The sequence below is a fragment of the Rattus norvegicus genome, chromosome 15 (genome assembly GCF_021556685.1).
Source record: "Rattus norvegicus strain SHRSP/BbbUtx chromosome 15, alternate assembly SHRSP_T2T, whole genome shotgun sequence".
Taxonomy (NCBI): domain Eukaryota; kingdom Metazoa; phylum Chordata; class Mammalia; order Rodentia; family Muridae; genus Rattus; species Rattus norvegicus.
This window is the reverse complement of record NC_141548.1, coordinates 59,817,874-59,837,548: the sequence shown is the minus strand read 5'-3', so window position 1 is coordinate 59,837,548 and position 19,675 is coordinate 59,817,874. Positions and strand designations below refer to the sequence as shown.

The following is a 19,675-nucleotide window of genomic DNA, read 5'->3' as shown; positions in this document are numbered from 1 at the left end:
TTTGTTTTTGTTTTGTTTTGTTTTTGCTTGAATTTTGCAGGAGCCTCCTATGGATTGCACCAAAAGAAACAACAAAAGCACAGTCTTTCGCATAGTGCCAAAGTTTAAAAAGGAAAAGGCTCAGAAACAGAAAACAAGTTTACAGCCTGGTAGGTGGTCCCACGGTGCGGGGTTGGGGTGGGGGTGTAACTTGCCAAAAGTTATTGGTGAAGGCAGAGGAATATTCTAGAACTAGGTAGAGTGAGCATTTCCTAGCATTGTAAATAGACTACATACCATTGAACTGTAGACTTTAAAATGGTTTCGATGGCACATTGAACCATGCAAGTCATGCCATAGCCAACACGTCCAGTTATTGGAGAGAATCAGCGGCTACAAATGGATGGAGAAGAGGAGGCCATCTGTTCTGTCTACTTGAGTCAATGTGTCCATTCAAAGGGGCCTTTATCGTCTCAATGTGCTCCAGGCATTAGTGTATAACTTCAGTTTCTTCTCAGACTTAAAAATCCAGATGGCTTTGATAAGGGGAGCATAGACTTACTTTCTTTTACTCAGCTTGCTAAATATATGTTTTTACTGGAGATCCAAAATCCCTTTATTCCTGTTTTAAGGACACCGTCCACCCTTTGATAATGCCAGAGTGTGTGCTACTGACATTCTCAGCAAAGACGGGGACTTCTGTACCCCGCTGCTTTCCCAGGCTCCATCCCTTAGAGGCTGACTTTCTGCTGTCTGCACTCAGTACCTTGGGGGTTCTGTGTCTAGATCCGCCTTTCATAATGAAATCACTGTATAAATTCTTAGAAGAATTTCATACGTTCTTAAGAGAATTTTATAAATTCTTTCTGAGTTAGCTCTGTGTTGTTTATAAGCAGTGATATAAAATCTTACATCCATAGGAATAGTTACTGAGACATGTTTAAACACCAAACACAGTGGGGGAAAGATAGGTTTTTGGATGAAAGATTTGAAAGAACAGTTATCCACATTAAAAAAGTAGCATAGCCCAGCTAGTCTTGGGCAGCTGCCTGAACAGTTTTTTAATGACACTGATGTAATGAAGACATTTAAGCAGATCAGTGGTAAAACCAAGTAGCCCAGATCAGACTCTAACTGTAGCGTTTGTAGTCCGTTCCTAAGGAAACACTTCCACCTGCAGTCTTAAGGTTTCAGGGCTCATCCTGATGTTTGCATCCTGGAAGCTAGTGGTGCAAAGTCAATGCCCTGACGCACATTGTGTGGTTTTTTGATGAGAAGCTGGACTATGGCTGAAGTCAAGGGTGCAGGTGGCACCCATCTTTGTTTAGCCATACCTTGTTGGCAGTCCGTAACCTGCATCCGCTTTCACTGTCCCTTTGCTAGCGCCCATTGCTGTCTGTCTCGGTCTTCTGGCTGACCTTTGCTTTGTGACGCATCACGCATGTAGACATTAAGGGGGTTTTGCTCTTAACTTTGGTAGTCCAGAATTGGGGCACAGAGGAAGTTGCTGCTTGGCTGGATCTGCTCAATTTGGGAGAGTACAAAGAAATCTTCATCCGTCATGACGTCAGAGGGGCTGAACTTTTGCATCTGGAAAGACGAGATCTTAAGGTATTTTTATTTTGCGCTTCTCTCTGGCTTTTGAAAATTTTCTTGCAGTACAGAATCTTTTCTCCTGTGAGTCCCCTGTCACGTGCTTTCGGCTTGGCTTGTGTTCTGCAAATGCACAGTCATCTCTCACAATTATATTACAGTCTGCCATGCTTGTGTGCTTTTGCAATGAGAATGTCAGCAGTATTTTCCTGTCAGGACCACTCTCTGGCTCTCACAGCAGAAGCACAGCATGCACCTCGTAACTTCTCTCTGTATCCATTGGTGTGGCTGTTCCTGTCCTAACATCTTCAAGTGGGGCCACCTTTCTACCACCTCATTGTGTTGCAGCCGCATGGATGGCAATGACTGTTGTTGGGAAAGACTAAAAATGAATGGAGTATAAAGCTAACTAAAAATTAATGTAAAGTACAATATGGAATTGTAGATGAGACAACGGCGATAATTTAGATGATTTTGCTGTGTTTCTAAGCTGTACTTTAGAGATCACATGAATAACTAGACAGTATGTCAAAACTTCCTTCCACGGCACATCGTTGGTATCTTATTACTCTCAAAAGGAAATGCTTCATTTTCTTAGTAAATGGGGCTGAAAATATGCATAGCTGCTTTCTCTGACATGTATGCCAGCGCAGGAAACCTTCACTGGTGACGTGCAGCAATTCCATGTCAGTCTTTGTGTAAGACTCAGCAGTAGAATAGTGAAATCGGGATTATTCTGTCCCGGGTTTAAGGAGAATCATAGGACCTAGAGAGATGTCTCGGTCACTAAGCCCTGCTGCCCAAGCCTGGGAACCTGAGGTCAGTCACAGCACTCATGCAAACAACAGCAACAACAACAGCAACAGCAGCCAGGCGCGTGGGTCTTAAACCTCAGAACTGGGGATGAGTTGAGACAGGAGGATTCCCAAGACTTCTCTGGCCAGCCAGTCTAGCCAATGATCTCTAAACTTAGTGAGAGACCCTGTCTCAGATCGTAAGCTCATGAGTGCTCACACATCAGCTCTGGCTTCCACGGGTACACACACGCAAAGAGGGAGTTTGCCAGGTTATGTATGCTGCCACTTCACAACTCCAATAAATACCATGGTGACACAATCCCTCTCCAACAGAGAGTGTTCGAGAATTCACCTTTCGGTGCACTCATGACTCTTGTTTCAGCTGTGTAGTTTAGTGGCGATCTTGGCCCAAGTAATGGGTAGTGTAAAGTCCGTATCCTCCTTACAGAGTTACACAGTGATTTATCAGATCTAGAGGAGAATGCTGCCCCTCTCTAAACATCGTTAGCTCTGAGAATAATAATAAAAAAAAATACTTATTCTGTCAGTCCTAACTGATGCATCCCAAGAAGCACAGTATGAGAGAGTCATAAAGGAAAGATTGACTTCAAAACTGGAAACGAACGCATACACATGTGCACACACACGACATATGCTCAGAACTGCGGTGCCTTATTGTAACTAGTGTTCGTGTAGCTCCTGGTGACCTGGGTGTGTTGCACTGTTTATTGAAGAGCCAGTTACCGGCTAATGGATTATGCTAGATTCTCTGTGTCATGTTTCTGGAGGCTCACACCATACATGTTCTGAACTTGTGTGTCTTAAAGTACACATAGTACATACATGTTCACATAGTACATACATGTTCATGCTATGTGAATACATATACAGCTATATATTCAACACAGATGTGTATATGTGCATCACACACATTGAATGTAGTGAGTATTTGCCAAATGTTAACACTCGTGCACACACACAGAAGCCAAATTAGTTAGACTGACCGGTGTGGGGGAGAGAGAGAAAGTATGAGAAGAAAGGAGATGGCGGAGGATTTGCTAAACATCCTCATTAGGTTTTCCTGGCTTGGTTTTTGCTTTCTTTGTGTTTGTCATGCCAGTTCTATTCTCTCCATCGCCATTTTTGAAATCTGTATCGACACTTAACGCTTTTGGTTCTAAAATAGGGTTTGGGTGATGGGGAGAGGCCATTTTTTACAGAAGGAGCCTCCTGCAGCACAAAACCACAAAGCTGGAGGACTGCGTCTTTCTTCCCTGTGTGTGAACTGTCATAGCGTAGTTCCTGTGCACTGGGAAAGGGTTACCCGCTGCTGAGTCTTCTCCCACACACCCACTGCTTCAGCTCCTGTTTATGAAGATGTCGGGGACTCACGGTCGTCTCTAACCCTGACCTTGTTAGTGAACTCTAGAGTCTGTTACCAACCAGCTGCTGACACTTGGGCATCACAAAGGGCATAGATCTTGCTGTATCGCAGGAGGGACTCTCATCTTTGTCTCTCTCCTCCCCTGTTTCCTCACCAGCTCTGCATTTTACTGAACCATGTCCCTAGCCCCTCAGGTGCTGGAAGCGGAGAAACCCAGAGTCCGATTTAGCGTCTGTCCCATCCTGATCCATCTGGACATTCTAGCCAAACTCTTACATGTGGATTCCACTCCATCATCGCTCTGCAGTTCTTCCCAGGACCTCCCTTTATGCTGCACCCCACACCCCACCTTTCCGTGGAAGATCGGTAGTTTTTGTTTTGGTCTTCTCACTGTTCCTCTGTCTCTCCAGCCTATCATCCACATTGAACCACCATGATAGATTGTCATCTTCAAGTATATTACTTTTCTGCTTAGGACCTTCCGGAAGCTTCTCATTCTCTATCCATGTGGAGGTCCAGAGGCCCCGCCTGTTTACTCACCCTCTTGTCTCTTACACCTTACTGGCCTATGGCCCATCCACTTTGGCCTCCTTGTTTAAAAATGCTGTTTCTGACCATGAGGATGTGTACTCATGGCTTATGTCTCAGTATCCCCCGCTCTCTGTCCCACAGCTCAGCCTAAGCATCCTTCCTTAACATGGGAGATTGCCGGACAACTGAAGATATCAACCTGGCAGCCTAACTTGGCTAAGAACCATTTCTAATGTGATCTTTCCCTGCTGGAACCCAGTGGGGAAGATGGTGAAGGCATAGTGGGGGGATGCCCTGCACACACTCGGAAAGCTGTATATGGGTGGCTGGAAGGATAGCTCAATATCTACAAAGGAATCTTTGGCAAAATTATGTCTATTCACCCAGAGAAACAAAACCTCAGTTGTAAGGAATATGATAACCATAATAAATCAGAATATAGATCTGGGAAAATGGGGAGTAGGTAGGAATCTAGCCAAGTCCATTATCCCCAGGCTCAGAGAAACCCCACCTCAGAAATAAGACGGAGGGCAAGTTAAAAAGGCACTCCGTGTTGATCTATGGCCTCTACATTCATGAACAAACCACACATCTGTCTACATACATACATCTACACATACACAAACACATATACATCCAAAGTAAGTATACAGTGATACAAGAATATGATGCCCGCTGAAATGAGAGCTCTATCAAACGTCAAAGCAAATATTTCATTATAACCTAACAACTAGAAGTCATGAAGACCCTGGATTTGGTCAGAGTGAAGGGACTGTAGCTATGAAGCCAGCGTGAGTGGGTTACCCTCCAGAAACCATTCCTCTCACTGTACGAAAGCAGTAATTCTGTGCAGAACATCAAAGATAAAGTTTGTCTTCTGGAGAAAGCAGTGTCTACATGGCCTAAAATAAGATAGTATTTAAATATATCCCATAAGCAGAGTCTTATTGCAAAGTCTAAAGATTAAGTCTTCTGTCCTGGAACTGCAGTGGCAGGTAGACATAATCCACTTGACATGGGTGCTGGGAACTGAACTTGTGTCTTCTCCAAAGCCTCAAGCCCTCTTAGCCACTGAGCCAACTCTCCAGTCCCATTAAAACACTCATTTGTGTTGTAAATTTATGCAACAGACATGAATTGGGGCTTGGCCTCAAGTTTGATATTCATCGCATACCCAAGAAATGTGAACTAGCCTTAGGACTAATTTCATTTACCTACATAGCATATGAGAACATTTGTTTTTCTGGGTCAGTTAAGTGTGATAAAAATGTTGCCCTAAATGTATCTCAAGCTTGAGTTGAGCTGGCTATAGAAAAATGGTTTTCTAGAAGGGTTTAGAATGGTTACTATTAATACTATTAATATTATTACACTTTATGCTCTAAAGTGTAAGAGAGAATGTGTGTGCTGTGTTCATGTGTATAATTCAAATCAGTTTGATCTGCTTCACTTCTAACTTCAAAAATAAATCCAGTCCCTACACTGTAGAACTGTGTGAACTTTCTTAGGACATTTCCTTTTGGTCATCTTGTAGTTAACTTTTTGGGGGAGTGTCAAGCAAGATAGGAGAGACAAACAAGAGAATCACTTAGAAGCACTAAGGGCTAAGGCCAGCTAGCCTAAGATGCTCTGCAAAGTAACTGAAGCAGCAAGAGAGACTGAGCCTCAAAAGGGGGAAGGAGAGAACAACTTCCAAAAGTTGGAGACCTCTGGACTTCACATGGTCACTGTGGCATGTGCATGGCCAGACTCATTCATGTACGTACACACACACACACACATACACACACACACACACACACACACAACTTAATAAGATATTTTTATCAAATCAGGACTCCTGATGCAAATACAAATAAATTAAATTTTAAATTATAGGTAGTGGGCACTGGTATCTTCCTCTAATAAAACTCTACTTCTTTTTCTTCCCAAATCCTAGGTCTCATGTAGTCTAGGTTGGCCCCAAACTTGCTATGTAGCCAGAGATGACCTTGAAATTGTTATCCGCCAACCCCTGTCTAGAAAATCCTGGGACTTCAGGCATGTACCACCATGCCTAGCAGGACTCAAGCTTGATTTTAATGTAGCCCAAGAACTGGGAGTGGTGGCACATAATGCCAAAGGTTGGGACGCTGAGGCAGGAGGATCACTAAGTCCAAGAGTAAGCTGAGCAAGATAGTAGAGCCTTGTCTACAAAGAGAAAAGAAAGAAAAGTGTGTGTGTGTGTGTGTGTGTGTGTGTGTGTGTGTGTGCGCGCGCGCACGTGAGCGCATGCTCATGCACACACATGTGTCATACATGTGTCATGATAAAAACCTGTGCCTTAAAAGTCTGGTTGTCTTCCATCATTTGCCTCAGATCACAAAAGAGTCAATCTTTTAAAGAGAGAGAGAGAGACAGACAGAGAGGAAGAAACTATATTAGTTTTGACTCTTGCTTGAACACTTTCCCTAGCTGTTCATAATTCATGTAAATATCATATTTAAGAGGGGTTTGCATGGGCTATGGTATCTTTTTACTGACTGGTCATTTTTAAGTATGGTATTTTTGTTTTAATAACTTAGTTTTCTAGCTGTCATTTTCAGAGCCAATCAATGTGAAATGTTAACAAAATGAAGTAAATGCTAATTATGGAAATTACCAGTTGAAATGCTTATTGGTAAACTTGTCTTTTTTTCTCCCTCTGTTCTATTACTATTGTTTTTCTTTCTCTCTTTCCTTTTCTATTAATCGTTTTCTCTTATTTTTTCCAGGACCTGGGGATTCCGAAAGTGGGTCATATGAAGCGAATCCTCCAGGGAATTAAAGAGCTTGAACGGAACCCTCCCAACTTGGTCTGAGGTGTGATCATACTGGTGCTATTTCTGGGAAGCGAAGTCCTCACCACTCAATACAGAGTTCTTGGAAGCTGCTGGCTGTTCTTGTGATTTACTGCACAGATAAGCACCTCTGGAGCACCTCTCCCGATTGATATTTTGCTGTGGGTGAAGGTTTTGATTTGAGGTATTAGAAAAATAATTTTTTTGTGCCAAAAAAAAGACCATTTCACAAAGCCATGTTCTCATTGTGCAAACCTGACATGCTAAGAAATGCTCCCAGTAGTGGAAGAAGGATCAGACGAGGTTGCTTGTCTAGAAGGTGGGCTCGCCCGCCCACCCATCGTCCAGTGCCCTTAGATCTGGGCCCACAGGAGGGTCCTCTGCACCTGCGGCCAGTGACAGTGCGTATTGCAGCTGAAACTTCACAGGCTTCATGGCGAAGGCGATGGCTCCTCCCTAGAAGCCACCGGTTAGGGGAAGAAGCTAGGAGTCGAGCTTTAAGTTTCCCCCCCCGACGTTCCCAGTATCCACTGGTCAAAGAATATGGTGAGCCCAGCCCATCACATACTATGACTGATGCAAATCTGATGCACGGCGTTCCTTGCCTGAGTTGTTTTTCTTTTTTCTTGCATGTCATATATATTATTGTAATATTTCAATAGCTTTAACGTCTATTATGATGAAATTTAACTTATTACCACCCATCTACCCAAGCACTTTTTGGTTGGTTAAGGGCACTTTTGAGTAAATATCCCATACCTAAGACTCTGTGAATGTTCCTCTGTGCCATGATCAACAGATGATATACATCTTATGCAAACCAAGTTATTGCCTGTCCCAACCACAGGTGTGGGCACATGGAGAATTATTGGGCATTTTCATAAGCTTACATGTTCGGTTGCCTAACAAAAACTTACTCCAACTTTCCAAACCCAAATTCCTACATTTTGTTCCCATTTTTTTTTTCATTTCAATTTAATAACCATTTTGAGTTTCTGCTTTAACTTGTTAAGACTTGACATCCAGGAATTTTCCAAGGTCTCGGCTGAGATTCCTACCCTGGGTTCCGGGGACTAGCTGACGTGATTATTGACAGGAGTCACCGGTGGAAGGAATTTCATTTTGTTTCTTAAGGGCTTTTTGTATTGTCTCACATTTGGATAGTCTGTCAGGTAGATATTCCCCCTTTTCTAAACCATTGTGTGTCATTGTGGCTCAATAGAACTATCAAGTATTTGAAAGCCAAAGGTATACATGTCAAAAAAGTAAAGCAGAGGAATCTTTGCTTTCTGGTCATTTTATGCCAAAAATAAATTGTAACATTTGAAAGTTCTATAAGGGAATCAGGCAGGGTTGCTGACCCAGCAGAGATGGTTTTGATAATCTGCTTGGCAGGCGCTCAGTAGGTAAACATACCCACTCATGTGCACACACGTCATGCACCTTTACCTGGATGTGCACACTTACTGACATATTATCTTGAGATAAAGTATCCCTGGTACTTTTTAGACAATCATTTGCCCAATGCTTAGTGTTTTATCTTAACTTTTAACTTGGGTATTTGCTAGAAAAAAAATCACAAAATTTAAAGACCTTGAGAATAAATGAAGGCCCAACATGAAGTTCAGTGGCAAAGGGCTTGCTTAGGACAGACAAGGGCCTTGGTTCCACCCATGGCAGGGCAGAAACAAAGGGGTCAACAGACAAACCCAATGGGTCCCTGGCCATAGAACTATGTCTTATATTTTACCCAAGTTGTGCACAATGGATGCTCTCCAAAGATAATTCCTATCAAGGCTTTTGAGCTGATAATAAACCAGTCCCTTAGTAATTTCAATATTAAGCTTCACGCCTGTTAACCTTGCCAACATTTTCTCTGAAACCAGATCATCCCAGAGCTCTGCCCAGATCACGTTCAAGAGAAAAGAGGTGGGGGTGGGGAGAGGACTCCAGTATATAAAGAGTGTATTAATATAAAACACATGATTGAGTTTTCATCTCCCCCCAAATACATCATTGTCAACAGGAAAAACATTCTAATGGCTGCTGCCCTGGGGGTGCACAATGATTGGCTGTTTTTGCTTGGCAATCTTTTCAGTACCTGCTAACACCTTTTATGTATTCCGTAAAATCCTGACTTGTGGAAACACATTTAAATGGAATGGCTTTGGGATGATGGAAATTCTTTAAGATGACAGTTTGGACGAATGAGTTTGTCCAGTGTGAACATCCTCTCTAGTCCGTGCCTACAGGGGTCTGGATTGGACTCCAGCGAGCCCTGACACCTGCTTACCAGCAGTGGACTCCAGAGACTCCGTCAATCTCCTCTAGTGTCACGGAGAAGCTGTCTTATCCTAGTTGAGGTTTCAGAATGAGGGAAGTGCGAGTTGCCTGCCACTCGCTTGGTCCAGCCACATTCAGGGTACCGAGGGCTGGTTTCTGATCCTCGCTTAAGAGGAGAGAGATGCTCAGGTGGGCGCCCGACGGGACAGCAGCTGTCTCTCTACTCCAAAGCACTCCCCCCACTCCAGGAAGGGAACAGAGTCGGATGTCCTCCAGTGACTAGACAGTTCTCATTCATGTCCTCCCACATACTCACTGACCTCTGCTCATCTCCCTCCATCAGTTACCCCATGGCGAGACGTTGGAGGGGATTAGATAAATTTCCATTTTGCTGGACAGTTGAAATGGAGATATTGCAGTGGTTGAGAAGATGCCAGCAGTGGACGTCCAGACCATGTCCGTGCTGTCTGGCACCTTAGCCACTGTACACCTGTGGCTATTAAATTGGAGTTTAGTCTTACTAGAGATTCTGTTTATCACTTGCACTGCCTACATTTTGAATGCCCTGTAACCACAAATGAAGACTATTTCCACCATTACAAAAATATTTCGTTTGACAGCAGTGAACAAGTATCCCTGCTACCAAAATGTGGTCCATGGGCCATCAATCAGCATTAATGTCACCAGGGAGCTTATGAAAATGTAGACTGTTGGAGCTGACAAGATGGTTTCAACAGGTCTGGCGACAGGTTTGATGCCAAATGCCGTATAAAAGTGGAGAGAGAGACACTTACAGACTGTCCTCTGACCTCCATCTTCCCGCCATGGTGTCCTCACCCACATCCACACAATTAAAGGTACATTCTTTAAAAGCAGAACTTCATATTCACTCCCTGTCTGCTTCTGGAGTCTTCCTCCTGGTGAGGGATTCCTGGGGCCTCTCTCCAGCCCTTGGGGACATTAAGCTTCCCTGATCCCACACTTGGCTTAGCTTGGTCTTACTCAGTTGCTCATGACTTAATTCACGCCAACCGTTTCAGAAGAACATGTCCTGAGATAAAGATTAGGCAGTCTCTTTCAACTTGCATGTTCTCATTTTCTTGTATCAGTAGAGTGTCCTGTGGACATACTTCATGCTCGAAGGGACGTAGCGGCCCGTGCACACTAAATGGGTCATTAAGTATGCAAAAGGAAAAAAAAAAGAACCAGAATGATTGTAAGAAAGCTGAGTGTGCCGCTTGAACTCTGAAAGCAGGCATATTTTTGCTAGATTTGGATCTCTGTATCTTACGATAACTTCTCTTGATTTGCATGTGGTTCATAATCCCTTAAAAATAACTGCTAGCGGCAATATCTTCTTGGCCTCCAAATTCAAATGAATTCTATACCGAGATCTTTTTCCAGTGATTTATTGTCAGGAATCTGTCCCTTAATTATTTTTATTATAAATTACCCAAATGTAACTTCCTAGCTTCTTTGATGTATAAGATCTTACTTTTTATATGAATTGACAGGCTACTAATTGAAAAATTATAGGCTATACATCACCTAAAGTCAGTCATTTACACCTGCAGCTGAGCCAGAGTGCATTGTGAACCTTCATTTTCCAAGGGTGAATTCTTTAGGGATATCAATTTTAATTTATCTGTAAAAGTCAATCCCCCCTTTAACTCCAACTTCCGGAGACTCTCTTGCTCACCCCACCCCGAACCTCAGTGGACACATTCTCTGTCTGACAACTCTAAGTTTGTTAGATGCGGGATTTATGGGTGGTTAAAAGAGATGGCAGTTTTCAAACTCTACCCAGTGCAGGTGGGAATAAAGGAGATAGAGACGAAGCACCCTCAGAAGGACCGCCGTCCAGTGGGACTGCTTTGCTAGTGGCTTCCTGGTCTCCCCTTCTCTCCCTGCCCACCCCAAGGGGAGCAAGACCTTCCTCTCCCCTGTTTCTGCTGTGGTGTCCCTCAGGTGACATCTGTGTCACAGTATCTGTCACGTTGGTAGTGATACCTTAGCAATAGGATTCCTCCACAAAGAAGCAACTAGAACTTTTCAAGGGTGGTAATTGTTTTTTTGCTTTTTTTTTTATAATAAGCAAAACATTATTTTTCTTTATATTGTTTTCCAGGTTTTGTTTAGACATATTTATGTTAGAAGAGAATGTATCAAGGTTTGTTGATGCAGAGAACAAAGAGCTAAAGACAGCTGGACTGTACCTATCTTTTTGTATAGTATTTCCAGGTAAAGAAGTTAAACCAAGACTGCATTAACTCAATAACAATGCTTAAGATGATAGACTCCACATTATATATCATAAGTGAGCAGCCTACTTCCGTTTATGTAATTTAAAATGTAATATTTACATTATTTAATATACTTCTATTTTTTTGCACTTCCAAGTTTTCGTTGGAAAATAAAAACCAAACCATAGCCTAAAAAGTACTTAAAAATCCACATAAAAATATTTCCTATTAGCTACAAGTTACCCATGTGTAAGACTGTGTAAATAGTCTGGCCATTTCATATTCTCTACATTTCAAAAGTAAATGAATCAAAGAACAGGGTTACTTATTTAAAATGCATTAAGATAAAGACATTTCATGCTCAACTGCTGTCAAAGTAGAATAATGCAGTTCAACACATAAGCAAACCAGGAAGAAGGAGGTTTTGTGACCCTTAGTGTTTGATTGTAGTGTTGCTCACACAGCTTAGCCATTTCTACAATCTGAGTACTACCTGCATATGCAGCTGAAGGTTGCTAACAGTGCTGGTAGCTCGTTCTGTAATAGGTTTGGGGATTATAACACTCACAGCCTTGTGAGTTCTATCTTATATACTGAAGATGACCAATACATTGGAGTAATATATTTATCTAGAGCTGGTAAATATGAAAATTATTTTCAAACCATCGATTAAATGAGGTTGACTTTTTTCTTCGGGTGGGATAAAGGTCACTTGTATAAACAAATCTCTATTTGTATAACAGCTTTCTCCTACTGGTGTTATTAATTTTCATACTACAGCCTTTCTTACCTTTTTATACCAAAAGAGTCGTCGTGCTGCTTATTCAAGCTTGCCAAGACGTGTTTGAGTCTGAAGACTCTTGGCAGGCAAAAATACTTAATAACAAGCAGATACAGAAGCTTTGTATAGTTTGTGGCTTTAGGGGAAAGAGTTGTACTTTTGATTTTCTCTGACGTCAGCATTGTCCCATGACAGTATTACTTAGAACGGCTGTATAAATCAGTCCCCTTATTTATTATGCTGTGAAATGTACTCTTTATACAGAATACGTAGTCTAGCTCCTTTCCTTTTTACTGCTGTTGCCTGGAGTGTGATGGCTCTGTTAATGGTTGACTTATATACTTGAAATGCTCATTTCTGTGAAACAGACGCCCAGTGTACTCCTTCTTTAAAAAAAAGAAAAAGAAAAAAAAAGAGAGAAAAAAAGTATTTTCTTTCCTGTCTTAGGTAACTGAGTTACAGTTACCAGTCATAGGAACTTTTCTACCAAGTGATTTTTATATCTAAAAAGGCACAAAGGAGAAAGAAAGGCTAAAATGGACAATGTGTTTAAGAGCTCTGTTAGGATGTATTTTGCCCGGCCTACGTTATGTCTTCAGTCTGTACGTTTTTTTCTTGTGGTGGGTTTTTAATTACTGTGGTGGAGTCATGTCTGTGTTGCACTGGCCAGTCTGGCATTCTGACTAACGTTGAATCTTGAACCCTACAACAAATCTAGTACCTCTGATATCGAGCCCATGTCCCAGAGTCTCCGTCGGAAACCCGTTTCCTGGCTTTGGGGCACACTGCAAATGGAACCCACGGTGGATAACCTTTGCTTATTTCTGTCAAGTAACCAGAAAGTTTAGCTAAGTTTCTCATTGTTTCATTTGCATTCTTGACTCAAATTTAAAAACCTAAACATTTAAAATGCATTTGCACGACACGCCATGCAGAATAAAAATCACTTGTTTTTCAAGGAAGGAACAAATATCCTACTGAACGTTGCAGAGCAAAGAATTCGCTTTCATCCCTAAATCCAACTGTTTTTCTTCTTCTGTTTTATGATGTAAGCAGCAGGTGAATCATGAGCCACATAAACCCATTCGGGAGATTAAAAATTAATTTGCTTTTAATGACAGCTTCATATTTATTTCCCTGTCGTAGATGCTTTTATTGAGGATAGGAAAAGTGAGAATATATAGATATTTCAGGAACATGAAGCAGTTTGGCAAGGCCCTAGACTTGAGTTTGAACACCTTTTCTCTTTGTATTACAGAAGGATTGAACCCATGTAAAATGTATCATATGGTGGGCACCTTGGAAAGCTCCCACTGGTCAAGTCTAACGTCCTAGCTAGAAGTTAGCTAATTCATTCTCCGAGGAGGCCATTTTACTGCAGAAATTTGCAGGTCAATTAAGGAGGCCACCAGGGTTGGGGAGCTAAACTCTTAGACATTTAGAAAGGCCCCTGCAAATGTTTATTCCCAGGGCAGAGCTGTCTGTGCTTTCCAAATACACAACAGACAGGTGGATCTAGGCATGGGGACTCAGACGGTTCCTTTAAAGGACATCATAAAGATGACTCAGTCCATACAATGAACACCAAAGACATTTTCATGAGTTAGCTGAGCCCTGAAGGGTGTGATATGTTTTCCTTTGAGACAATACTTGTTTTTCACTCACCTCTTGGATCTGAAGAGGCTCATTTGGGCACACCTTGTCGCTGGCCCATTATGTCCTCTACACACTAATATATTTTGGTGCCTTGGGTCCCCAGCTCTAAGAGTTGCCCAACACTGCCAGTTTTAAGTAATCAAATTTTTTTCTACTATAAGAAAGGACAGATATCATCAGCCCTACCTAAGTTTACTATGTTTTTTTCCAATGACATTTTAGTTTAAAAGAAAGGCATTCCAGTTATAACATGAAAAAGAAGTGGTCCAATCTGGTAACCCTGGACAATGCATTTGGAAATAAAAGTGGAAGGCAAGTGTCTCAGTGATAGAGTGTTTACTCTGCAAGCGGGAAGCCCTGGCTCACTCTAACATTGCAATAGTAGAAACAACCAACCACAGCAAAATGGAAGTGAGTTTGAGTGAGTAACATCTACCCAGAGTAGGTCCTGAGTCTCTGAATCTGCCTATTTAGGTTTTCTGTGTTCATGTTAAATGGCTACTTTAATGAGATGAATACAGTTTTCAGTCAAGGCCCTCACATATTTCCTTAGAGTAACTGCCCCAAAAAGGGACATCACAGAAAAGCAGTCACTTAGAAGCAAAGCCACAGGATTCCTTGCCAGCTTTCCCCTGGGATGTGACAATCTTGATGTTTAAGCACTGTCCACAGTGGCATCTTTAATCCAGAGCTTTCCCTCTTCCCTACATTCTCTGGCTTGGACTAGTATTCTGTTGTTGCAGCACACCTCCAAAGACATCCCACAGAGAAACAAGCAGATGTCATCCCGATTGTTTGCCACAGTGGACTAAGAGAAAGAAGTGTGAGCGTATAGTCACATGACGTTTTGATCTAGTCACTAATTGATTCTTTTGGTTTTAGCCAGTCAGGGAAGAAGCCATGGTAGACGATTTCTGCTCTGAGGGGTTCTTTGTCAAAGCTGGCAGTTCTTATAGCATAGCTTGATGACTCAGAGCTCCTGTGGCATCCCCTCCCCCAACACTGGAAGGTAAACACCATGTGACAAGGAGAAATCCTAAGCTAGAATTCATCTGTGTGACTTTTGTTTGCTTTGAGCTTATTTGTATTATTTGCAGATATGGTCTTAACTGATGGTCATATCCCAGGCTGGCCTCAAACTCACCGTGTAGCCCAGGATAGCCCCAACTTGTATTCCTTTTCCACATACCACTATAGCATGTTGTTGGTCGTAACAACAACTTTCATGATGACAGATCTGTAAATGATTATTCTAGAATGATAAAGCACATTGACTTGCAGATATTACTTTGCCAGGAATTCGTTTCCACAGTAACCTGCCATAGAGATGACCCTACTTTGGCTATAACTTCAACACTTGTCCTGTTGTGGATGTCAGCTAAATGGCACCAGTGTTTTGATGTGCAAATGAGAAAGGTCTTGGGACCCATAATTGTTTTGTTCCCTCAACTTTTACTTGGAAAACCACCAAAAAGATAACACTGGGATTATGACACTGTTTTTCTGACAAGATATTTGTAACCTAAACTATGAAACAAAACTGTTCATCCTAATGGATTTTGGATTACAGAAGTAAAATTTTTATAGTTTTTTTGTTGTTATTTATGCAGCTGTGTATTTCCTTTTTTACCATCTCAGTTCAAATGGCATCTTTAGTTCTGTGCTGCCTTGGCTGTGGTAAAGTTAATCCCACGGCCTTGGCTCAGTCTTTGCCATTTTCTTTCCTGTCCTTTTGCCAATTCCTCAGCAACTCAATTTCCTACTTGCTTTCTCACATCCCCGAGTACGGAGACACACATTTGCCTTGTGTTCTCTTTGCTAAAAATCCTGAGTAGGCTTTCCTGTCCCTTAGCAGTGTGGATCAGTGTCCATAGGCCTTTGCCTCCAGAATGGCTTATTCAGCACAGAGCAGGGGAGGCAAGGACTGATCCGTCAGCCCAGCTCTGCCTGCTCTGCCTCCCTTTAGCCCTGCTTCTCCCCTCTGTCAACCTTTCTAACCCAGGAGTGCAGAGCAGCACCAGCATGGGATTTAGTACCTTGGCAGAATGACCTGGTACAGGTCAGCTCACCCAAGAAACAGTGCACATTCAACCTTCTGTGATGCTCTGTTGGGAGGCCTCCAACCTGTAATGCTTCAGCTTCAGCCTTCCTACCGCGTGCTTTTGTTGTTGGTTGTTAAATCCATCTCAATGATAACTTTCAGGGCAGTATTTCTTCCACATTTCATGTATATTCAAAGTTTTTCTGTTTGTGTCATATTCAGTTACACACACACACACACACACACACACACACACACACACACACACACACACCTCCCACTGAATTTTTTACTAGTTCTGTAGTCCCAGAGTATAGCTAGCACATAATAGGACTTTGGCAAAAGTTTTTGAATTCTATTTTCATACTGTCTCAAACTCAAAATGCCTTCAAAGTCTTGTGCTTGCAAGGATGCGTGTCTTCTGTGCAAACAAACAGAAGTCATCAGGCAAAAGCAACTATTTTGTCAAGGATCCTCACCCAATAATCACATTCCTTTACATCAGGAATATCTGTCACATAGGAATTCTTGTTTCTGAAAGTGAGATATGATTTCCAACATTTCTGACAAAGTCTTGCTTGTAAATCACACACCTGCCCTGCAGATTGTCTTTCCGTTCTATACACTTGACTACTTACAGTCTTCATAGACAAATATATATTAATTATGGACTTGGAAAGGAATAGAAAACAGTAATAAAGGTGAAATTTTTAGACAGTATTTGCCCAAGAAGACACAGATGAAATTTGCATGATTTTGGGCCATTTACTGTTAATGTTTGTCATATTAGAAATGTAGGAAGATCTGTGACTATCATTACTCTTCTAAAACATAGTGACTAAAAATTTGCTATTGCCTGTGGGCCTGTTTTCCTTTACGACTCTCTGAAGCCATTCTACCATGTCCCCAGATAATGGTAAAAGTTATCACAGCGCTCTTTAAGTTACATCTCTTGGATGAACACCAGTCAATTAAATAATTAAAGTGCCTCTTCTAGGCACTTGGTAAACTTTCCCTCCTACTTTGTAACCTTGATAACTCACTTAGATGCTGAGGGTACGGGTCAAATAAGACAGGACTCTTGTCTGGTGGACTCTACATTTGTTCACAAATTGATCTTTCTAAAGTCTGTGAGAGTCTTTTACGACAAACAAAAGCAGTTTCTTCTCTCAGATTATTTCGTCCATGTCTCCTCCCACCCCAACGCCCTCCACACCAGCCAAATCTAAGTCACCACGAAGCAACCCCACTGTTATTCTCACAACTCTCATATTCTCATGTCAGCCCCAGTGCTGGCCATCGCTGACCAAGAGTGTGCCTCGTTAACCCCACGCCATGCTACTTCTGCTGCACGAGGGCCTGTGCTGGACGCAAGTGTCTGGTTTATAGAACAGGAAAAAAAATCTCAGGTTTATTTTGGGAAGGCAGAAATTCATGACATTTTAAGCAAAATACATGAGGCAACGTCACAAACCCACAGGAGAGGATGGAGGTCACACAGTGATGCTTTGGAGATCAGAAGGCTCCATTTGCAGTTGGTTGAAGTGGGTTGGCGTTACCTTAGATGTCCTGATGGTTTAGGTAGGAAGTAATGACATTTGACAGGGAGCAAACCTGTTATCTCAGCATTAGTGACAGTGGGTGTATGTGTCCCACAAGGGTCTGCTCTGTAGATGAGCCACAGCAAACATTTGTGTTATGATACTGACTTCTGAATATTCATTGACAGGTAGGCTATAGATTTCCTTTATTGAGAATGAAAAAATAAACTGTCTTTACTGTCAGTAACTTTTCAGGGAGGGATTTGCTGGTTTGTATTTTCACATTTCAATAAGCATATTTTGAAATCACTATTTCCCATCATCTAAAATACCGTATAAAATAAGAGACACATCTCTTAGCAGAAGAAAGGTCTTAACTTGATAGCTTTTATGCTTAGTTTGACTTTGTAGATGTTCCACAAAAGAAGGGGGCAGGGAAGGCTGGGCGCTGTGCCCTTCTACCTAGGACATTCATTTCACTTCTCAATAAACATAGTCAGAACTTATTTCCCAACTGTTACTATCATGGTAAAAACCTAACATAGCTCCTTCTCTTCTTTATATTGCAAAAGATAGTTTTAATTTAGTCTTGCCATATTTATAGCTAAGAATTTACTACGTTTTGGTAGTCTGTTTTGAAACTAAAAACTTATATCTGAAAGATGCAGATAAAGTCTGCCTATTTCTTACACAGTGGGCTCTGTTTGCTACAGAAAAGAGTGAAACTTTTCCCAGCTTAGCACACTTGCCATTGAAATGGACCTGACAGAGCAGAGGTTCTGACTTTGGCTCTAATTACTTTTAATAATGATAAGACGTGAGTTTTGTTTGTTTACATGCTGTTTACAATGGCATAATTTTTAAAAATCTATATGAGGACTGAGATATTTATTGCATACTATTTTAAAGATGTTTTAATGTGTTTTCACCTTTGGAATATATTGTTACATTTCCTTGTACAGATAATTTGGGTGGCTTTGTTAATGTAGCTAATAATTTCTATGACTACTAAGTGACCAGTTTCGGTGCCTTCTCTTGTGGGATGCATGACTCTGTATTTATTGTAAGGAAGTCACTGATGTGTGTATTTTTGTACTTCGCTGAGAGTAATGGTTGATGTACCTGGTGATGAGAGACGTCTTTCCCAAAGGGCACTGCCTTCAGGTTGACCTTCTCAAATAAAAAGACTGCATTGAAAGGTGTGAAGTCTGCGCTCTTTCTGGAGGGACATTGTTGCAATGGTTGTAAGAGAAAATACAAAGTATCTTTTTTTTTTTTTTTTTTTTGGTTCTTTTTTTTCGGAGCTGGGGACCGAACCCAGGGCCTTGCGCTTCCTAGGTAAGCGCTCTACCACTGTGAGCTAAATCCCCAGCCCCTACAAAGTATCTTTAACCACGCTTCCCACTCCCGCACACACCCTGGCAATAGTGTGCATGGTGTCAAAGCCAGGATGCTGGTACTCATACAGTCAAGATGCTCAGCAGTGGGGTCACCCACAAGGCTCCCCTCGACGCTCATTCACGAGCACAGTTCCTTCCCGTTGTGTCTTCTTCAGCTACTTTTCAACTCCAGGCAACTGATAATCTGTCTCCATCGCAAAACTTTCATTATTTCAAGTATTAGTGGAATTACACAGTTCATGACTTTGTATGATTCCTACCACCGCCACAGATACATCAAGATCAGTGTACATATCAGTGTGTCTTTTTGTTCCTTAAGTTTTTTATTGATGGATAATATTCCATATGGTAGATTTATTAATGTTAAAAACAATTTGGTTTACCCCAAGAGAAATAAGCCCTTGATGTTTACCACAGAATACTTAAGTTCCCGGCATGGGAGCTAGAGAAATACCTCGGCAATAAGAACACTTGCTTGCCAATCAGGGAGACTAGAGTTCAAGTCCCAGCACTCATATAGCAAGCCTGAGCATCCTGCCCATACCTCAGATCCCACCTCTGAGGAGGGCAAAGACAGGGGCACCGGCTTGCTGAGAAAATGTGAACCCAGTTCACGATGAGTAACTC

The 19,675-nt window shown here is 41.8% G+C and overlaps 1 protein-coding gene across 13 annotated transcripts in view; it reads left to right on the top strand.

Annotated features, from left to right (window-relative positions):
- Positions 1 to 18,850, top strand: part of Dgkh (diacylglycerol kinase, eta) — a 169,521-nt gene extending 150,671 nt beyond the window's left edge. For 6 of the 13 annotated variants that reach the window (XM_087586208.1, XM_087586207.1, XM_087586206.1 and 3 more), the window contains 3 exons: positions 41 to 149; positions 1,460 to 1,590; positions 7,038 to 11,468. In XM_087586208.1, coding sequence (XP_087442334.1) covers positions 41 to 149; positions 1,460 to 1,590; positions 7,038 to 7,124 — 327 coding nt within the window. In that variant the 3' untranslated portion in view covers positions 7,125 to 11,468. 13 annotated transcript variants of the gene reach the window in all.
- Positions 18,851 to 19,675: the final 825 nt, after the last annotated feature.